General features: G+C 42.5%; 1 protein-coding gene across 1 annotated transcript in view; it reads right to left on the reverse strand.

Annotated features, from left to right (window-relative positions):
- sobpa (sine oculis binding protein homolog (Drosophila) a) overlaps window positions 1–4,155 on the reverse strand; it is a 42,515-nt gene extending 38,360 nt beyond the window's left edge. Inside the window, exon 1 of the mRNA XM_062398149.1 lies at window positions 3,883–4,155. Within this exon, the coding sequence (XP_062254133.1) occupies window positions 3,883–3,978 (96 nt within the window). The 5' untranslated portion in view covers window positions 3,979–4,155. The remainder of the gene's footprint in view (window positions 1–3,882) is intronic.
- Window positions 4,156–8,220: the final 4,065 nt, after the last annotated feature.

The raw sequence follows: 8,220 nt of genomic DNA on the forward strand, positions 1-8,220 counted from the left end.
AATGGGATACGACCGCTGTTTTAGACAGGGTAAAAAGGTGCTGTTTTAAATGATCCTTGTGGTATTTTGACCAAAATATGTTACAGACATTTCATTAAAACCCGAGAGAACCATATCAACTTGTGGTAAATGGGCATAATATGTCCCATTTAAGTACTGAGGACGAGCACAACCTACGCACCAAACAGACGCAGGATACGCAAAGCCGCAATCTTCCACTGCGTAGTTAACAACCAATACACTCAGACCCTTAGAGTTATTAGCTCTTAATTCTGCCTATGTTGAACACGTTGGATCAGACCAGACCAAGAAAAACATCAGCCCCCCCTTTAATCAGAACCCACTTATAGACAATCTGGTGGTTTTTACAGACGCTTGGGTCCTCCAGCGAGTTTATGTTTAAATTTGGAGGATAATTAGTGGTTAAGTGAACTGTAATCATAATGTACTGCTCTTCACTGCCAGGAGATAATGATAAAAATACATTGAAAATCCTGTTTGTCCACAGTCTCCCTCCAGTTCCCTCCACTAAGACCCAGACACGGCCGGTAGGATTTGTGGTAATGACGATGGTGGGAACTGGATACCTTGTGGATAGAAACCAGAGCAGGTCACAGAACACCGTGATAAAATTCCCGAATCCACACGCCAAGTTTCCCTTTGCCTCCTCCTACTCCATTTTTCCACTCCCTCGCTCCCTCTCTCCTCCTCTCCCTCTCCCTCTCCTCTGCTTTCATTTCCCTCTACTTTCCTTGATATCTGATCCAGCAGAGACACTCAGGTTACAGTTTTTACAGCTTAGCCAGCCCAGCGCTGTATACATTCCTTTCTCCCCTGTTTCTTACCCCACTCTCCAACAGCGTCTCCTATCCCCTTCGTGTACCCGCTCCTCCTTCTTCTCCTTGATTACTCACCGGGGCTTATTTTACCATGGCACACATTAAGCAGCCAGATGAAGGAAACACTGTCAGGCTGAGGGTTTTTCAGAGCATGATCCCTCACAACAAGGGCACATTGTGGCTCTATGGCCGTGTTTTTTCCTCTGGCCTTGGATTGAAATATTGAGGCTGAAAGAATCTAAAGAAAAGAACAGAGTCTTTGTTCTGAACACTTAGACAAGATTAATGTGAGAACTTTATAAATAAATGTTTTGACATTAAAATTCACTTACAGCGTACAACAAATGGAATATAGGGACTCCGACGGCCATAACTCTGGATCCAGATTTACACTTGGCTTTGTATCTAAGTGTATTTACTTGGCAGAGCTTTGCTTGTCCAATTAAATACATCCATACTTTATAAAACTAGATTTGACATTTTGACCATAGTGTTATTTTGGCAACATAGACGTGTATTCTCTGGGTTGGATAAACTTGTTTAAATTAAGGGTGTAAATTAACTTTGTAGACACAGTGTGTGTGTGTGTGTGTGTGTGTGTGTGTGTGTGTGTGTGTGTGTGTGTGTGTGTGTGTGTTTGTGTGTGTGTGTGTGTGTGTGTGTGTGTTACTGCTACTCTATTCAGTAGCATCCCTAACTTTTTCTTCACACCATCAATACAACATTATCGGGGCTGTGGCTGGGGAGGTGGAGCGTGTCGTTCACAAACCAGCAGGTCAGCCATTCAATCCCCAGTTCAATCAGGCTAATCAGCTGTGAACTCATTTTTTGTACACTCTGTATCGGCACATCTAAAAATGCACACTTTCACTAGGTCGGGTGTGCAGTGCCTCCTCTACCATTTGACAGATTGTCGTTACAGTTATAAGCCTGAAGCCCAAAAAAACTAAAAATTGATGACACTTTAAGCTGTTTCCCTCAAATTAGATGTTTAGCTGACATGTCGGCTCTCTGCAACATATTATAAGTGACGTCAATTCACCGAATCCTGAATAATGACCAGTGTCACACAATTTACCATCAAAAAGCAAAGCACACAGAGCTGCAAATAGAACATCATTCCTGACTGACGTCTGACATCATGTAATTATTTGTTGAGTGTGATGAAATGCAACACAGGACATCTCATTTGGTTTTTTTAAACGGCATGAGTTAAAAAAAAAATTAATGAAGATTTTACCTAATTTCTGTTACAATATTTAAATGATTAAATTAAATCTGGACTTAAATATGTCAAGATGTCCCTTCACTGAGGCGTAAAGCTGCTCATAAATATTTGTGCCATTTTTAACGCTCCGCTGAGACAACCTCTAGTGCTCCCCTGATAAGAAATGGGGAAATTTCTCCATGGCAGGCTGACACCCCCCTCACTACAAACCCACACACAAAAACACGCACACACACATTCACACACACACACACACACACACACACACATTCTGCATCCTGTCATCAGGACCAGGCAGCAGCACAAAGCAGGGTTAACTGGGTTCCTTCACCACCTGAAGAGCATGAAACATATTTTTAATCCTTATCAATGTGTTTCTTTCCAGTTTAACAAGTAGTTAAATTTCCTTATTAAATGAACTCATCTCAAGTTATTTATTTTAATTTTTTTATAAATAGGAAGGACATCATTAGAATTCAAGATGTTGCTTCTATTCAATGTTGCAACAATGAAAATAAACTAAAATAAAGTGGTTACTCCATTAATTAAGATGTTACATTATCTTGTCATATTATTCTGGTTAACTGCCTGTTTCTTATTTCTCTTTGATGATAATAATTGCATCTTGGCAGCTGAGTCCCCCCCACCCCCCACCCACCCACCCTCCTAAAAGAATCATCCCATAATCAATAATATTCACATTTCCCTCCCTTTTATTTTACAGTCTCAGAAAAGAAGCAGTGAAAAATGGTATTTTGGAGAGGTCTGGATACAAAAAGGGTTTTTTGCCAGGGTTGTGTCAGGACTCTCCCACAACCGGCACCATCTCATTCCTCTCTGACAGTCTAAAAATCACAATTTCCACAATTAGCCTCGGTGTGATCGCCTGCATATCCATTCACAACAACTAAAAACCTCTGGGTGCTCGTGTGCCTCCAGCCAAATATGTACAAACAATGAAGAGATGGAGACAAAGCGGACACACAGCTTGCCTCACACACGCACACACACACACGCATGCCAGGAACACTTTCTCCACAATGAACCGCAAGGAGCGCGGGGCTCAGATATCACAATGTGCGCCGAGGAAAACACACACACACACACGCGCAAATAGAAACAACGTGTGGCTGAATATTGGGATGGATAATCGCGCAGGCCGAACACTGGAGACATTGTGCTCCTGTCGAATGCGTAAAAGCTCGCGCACACACACATACGCACATCTGGATCACACGCCTCTAGGCAGCTGGGCAGCACACACGCACCAAAACACAAACACACACGCTCAGAGGCAGACCCACACGGACGCACAAACACATCTTAGTTGCGCGAGTGTTCCCCTATTGATTTATACTAATGATGAGCCGCGGCTGCCCTGCGCTGCGCCGGAGTGGAACAGTATTAATAGCAGTAGTAGAGGCTCTGTTGACGCCTTCACTGACGCACTGGGTTTTCCATTGACTCTGACTGAGCCGTGGAAGGCAGCGCACACAAACAGCGGAATAATGACAAGAAGCGACAGGAGCGCGCACTGATTCTCCACTGCTCCAAAACTTACTACAGTACAGGAGCGGCGGACGGTGCCGCATCCATTGTGCACCGCTGTCTTGGCTGAGTGCGCAGCTGAGGGCTGGAATGTGCATGTGACAAAAGAACTTGTGCAAAGAGAAAACCACAAATCAGAGTTTGACCACCCTGCAGCCACCTGCACTTGACTCTATTGTGCAGATATGTGTGAACGCACACGCACGCACAATCCACTCCGCTTCCACGCGTAATCGCATGCAGCCGGACGGACCCTCCTTTCTTTACCTTCATCTCTTCGTTTATCTCCCTCTTCACTGGGTGCGCAGGCTTTCGGCTCCTTTTATTTTCCGGGGGTCTGCCCTCTTTCTCCATCTCTGCCATGTTGTCTCTGCGGTGCTTCTGTCAATATTTGCGGTGAGCGGAGGAGGGGGGGAGGCCGGTTCACAGTCGCCAGACGGCGGGCGTCTCGCAGCTTCGCAGCGGCCCGGGTGACGCTGGGGATGCCGCCGAGGGCTCTTGGCGCCCGGCTAAGTCAGCCATCTTCTGGCCGTGTCCTCCTCCGCGGGTCCGTGCGCCAGTGGTGAGCCGCCTCTGTGAGTCAAAGGAGAGGTTGAGTGAGGGGAAAAAACGAGACAGGGGGAGGGGCGTCCGCTGAAACATTATATGACGCGCTGATGATCAGAGGTGGGCTATTTCATCTCGCTTTCCCATGGAGCGCAATCAGTGCGCTCACGTCCACTTAGCGCTGCGCCCTCATGGTGACAGTGTGTACGGCGGCTAACAGGTGCCCGCACACACCCCCAGCCCGGACCCACATTGTTCTGCGCTGAGTCTCTATCGGTTACACTCTCCACCGCTTCAGCCACTTAACACCACAAAGTCAAAAACTGTGGAGGTGCCAGTGTGTGGAGTGGCATCGACATGACTTTCAGCCTAACGTGACCACGCAGAGACACTTTACAAGTGTAGTGAAAGTAGTGCCTTGCTCATGGACGTTTTGAAACTTAGTCGCTGTTGCTTGGATGGATTCGTATATGTTTTGTTTTACTTTGCAGTGATGATTGTTCTCAACCAGGGGCCATAACGGGGCCATAATGTACATACACTGCGCTGTGTGTCCTGCACCAGATGGGTCAAAAGCAGAGATTAAATTTCCCTACCTGCATGAGTGTGCCTTTGCATATCTGTGCATGTGTTTGGGACTAATAAAATGCATCTTAATCTTAATCTTACACTGTGTATCTGAGAGGCTCTGGACATTCTCCGGAGTTTCTACTGCCAGCCCCCTATAGTAAAAACTGCAGAATGTCCAAATGAGGCCACGTGAGAACGCAGCAGGAGATCCTCTGCAGGACTCACCATGGGCAAGCGGGCGTGTTGATATTGTTACAGATGCAAAAATGAAGAAAAGAAAAGAAAAAGAAAAAACTCACTCGGGATGAAAAAGCGGAGCCATACACGTGAGAGACACAGACAAAGAGCTGAGCTGTAAACAAAAACACATGATCTCTGTAGCAGAATGTAACCTTGCAACCTGCTTCTGCTTGCTGCCCCCCCCCCCTTACCTGCATGTTCATGAGTGAAAGGCAACCTCCAGAGAGTTTAAGTCCTGACCATATTTCTTATTTACTGTTAGTTCCATAGCTTGAAGCAAGGTCATTATATATCATTTTATATATTTTGAAAATTGGTCCTTGTTCAAGCTTTTTTCTCCAAAAAGTTGATAATTGTTATCAAAGTTCGTATTCATTCTTTGTAAGTGACTGGTTTATTTATTAATTAAAAAAGACTACTGACAGGTCAGAGGCACTCGATCTGACCCTGCATAGGAACATGGAGTTACGTGAATCCGATACAGATGTCACAGATCATAATTCACTTAAGTTGAACCACATGTGAAGCTATTCGTCAATTTACTTCGCCACAGGAAACAAATGTTTTATCGGCCTCTTCCCTCTCAGACATTGGAAATAAAGGGGAGGCGAAGGTTGCGTAGTCAGAAGTGGTGCAGGTGTTCCATGAGTCTTCTCAACTGAGGAAATGAAATTGTGTAAGTGTGTAAGAAGAAGAGAAATGTTGTTTAAAACAAATCCTTCATCCTAAGGAGGGAAAAGGTGCAACACACTCTGAAGGGAAAAGGAAACTTCTGAGGTGTTTTACTTCTGCAATGTCTGAATCATCATGCTAAAAAATAAAGTTTCCATTTGGCCTTTAGAGTTCTGCTTCTTCTCTCCCAGGTTGTTCCATGAGCTAACAATGTGCAAGGTGAAAATAAACATCCACAGGTGTCTGTTGTATCAAGAGGACATCTATTCTAATTAAAGAGGTTTGCAGAGATCCCTGAGTTTTGATTTATCAGTGGGCGAAAGGCCACATGTGAACTAAATAAATCATCAACATTTCAAAAAGAAAATTTAAACTTGTCAAAGATAATGATTATTTTCCCACATTATTTGACTGATCAATAATAATGAGTAACTCAAATTCAGTGTTTAAGACAATAACTGGAGCAAAATAATTCACTTTTTAAAAGCATCCATGAGGGGATAACTCCGCCAAGTCCCAACAGTCCCCTGATTATACTACATCCAAATAACGGGATAAGACATTTTATATGGATCTGCATCAAATTGCACACACTCGAGGTCCATGAATTAATATCTGGGAAATAAATGGGATTGTTGGAAAACACCTCCTCTCACAATTTTAAAGAAAGAGGGAAAGACATTCTTGGATCTGCATCTTGATCCAGATCTGCACCAATATTTTATGGATTCTTCCCTGACCCACATCAGTAACCAAGTTTCTTGGTAATCCGTCTCGTACTTTTGGCGTAATCTCTGTTACAAACAAACAAGCCAACAAACGAACAGCCCTGGGTTGAAAACATGACCTTTAGAAAGACAGACAGATTTGTCCAGGGGGGAAATGTCTTGCATTTATTAAATACTGATGATTACATATGCACATACAGTAAACATTCAAGTCCTCTGTATAGTATCCCTACATGTGTTAACTTACACATGTAAACACTTATTGGAATTTATATTTATATAAAGCTGTTTTATACGCCTATCTCGCATGATACATGTTGACAGCATGTTGTTTGAAAAGGGAATGTCAGAACCTCTATGTTAATGCAAAACAGTTCTGTTATTGGCACATGAGGCAGACTCAGGGGCCCTTTAATAAATGATTTTAGCGTCAGGCATTGATTTATCCGTCACAGCTGTGTGCTACATGCTGCCCTCTGACTTTAAGTGGAATTACAATGAGTCGACAGGTGGAGAGCCACGGAGAGGGCCGGGAGATGCTGCTCGTGGTGCGGTGACACCCATTTCAGCCAGGAAACCAGCAGGAACGGGAGCTGTGAACCGTGACTTGGGGTCAGGGTGTGATGACTTGAGTGCTACAGCACAGCTCTCGCCTCAGATTCACAGCAGCACATGATTCCTTTCTTCCTCTGGCTCTATCAAAGGTTTAGTGGAGTATAACAGGAATGCTTCTGATGATATATTATGCATGAAGAGTTGGAGATATGAATATGTGAAGAAACTGAAGACATTGTGCATAATCTAAATGAAACAGTGGTATTTGGTGTGGTTTTTGTTATTATAAAATACCGTGAGATTTCTAAATATGCTTAAATTGCCTGCAGCTATTTTAATCTGGACAATATGACGCTGAGAGGGAACACGTCATTTGTTTCGTAAGTCTATTCAGCAGCTCTGTGTTGTTTAAGCTGTCCCTAACAAACTTTGTCTCCAGTCCAGTAACACGCAAATGAAGTAGAATTCAATAAAAGCATTGTTATAACTCTGCTGGGTCTTTTCCCTCTAAACTGTGGAGATGTTATATCGTCACAAGAATTTTGTATGAGAGCTCGGTTTTCAACAGTGTGGTTTACATGAACACCCTCAACTTTTTTTTATTACCTTGGTTGCAAATATATGTTTTTACTTCATTGTAGTCTTGGACACAAATAAACATTCAAATGTGCAGTTCTTTATCTGCCGTATTAAAATCAAACAACGAGTTGGGACGAAACTAAAGACAGATTTGATCCAAAGTGTTTCCACATTGAGGTGAAATCTCTGTACACATGTTGTTGATTCATAGTAATCTGACTAAATGTGAAACATGCAGCTGTAACTTTAATATCCAATGATTTGACAAAAGCAGTTACAATATGTTTGTGATGTTTCAGAATGATCCAATGAAAAATTATGTTCTCTAATGATCAAACATAACTTACACCATCAGATTGGAGATCACATTGGACAACACAGGGGTCTTTATATTATCTAACCATAGAAACTGTGTAAGACTGTTTGATACAAACAAATCTGCTAAAGATCAGTTTATATTTTGTCTGTTTACATTTGACATTTTATATTTTGTTGACTTTACAAGGCTTTCATCTAACGTATTATGTGTACTTACAATGCAGTAGTAATCTTTATGCCGAGTATAAAGTGAACTTATTGTTCATTTGTGCTGTAAATCATTACATTAACTTACAATTTGCTTTTAAGAAAAAGCAACACATAGATAAAGATCATTTTGAGTCTCAATATATTTAATGATTGCCATTTACTACCTTTTCAAATCAAGATATCTAAT

The sequence above is a fragment of the Platichthys flesus genome, chromosome 10 (assembly GCF_949316205.1).
Source record: "Platichthys flesus chromosome 10, fPlaFle2.1, whole genome shotgun sequence".
In the NCBI taxonomy this organism is placed as follows: Eukaryota; Metazoa; Chordata; class Actinopteri; order Pleuronectiformes; family Pleuronectidae; genus Platichthys; species Platichthys flesus.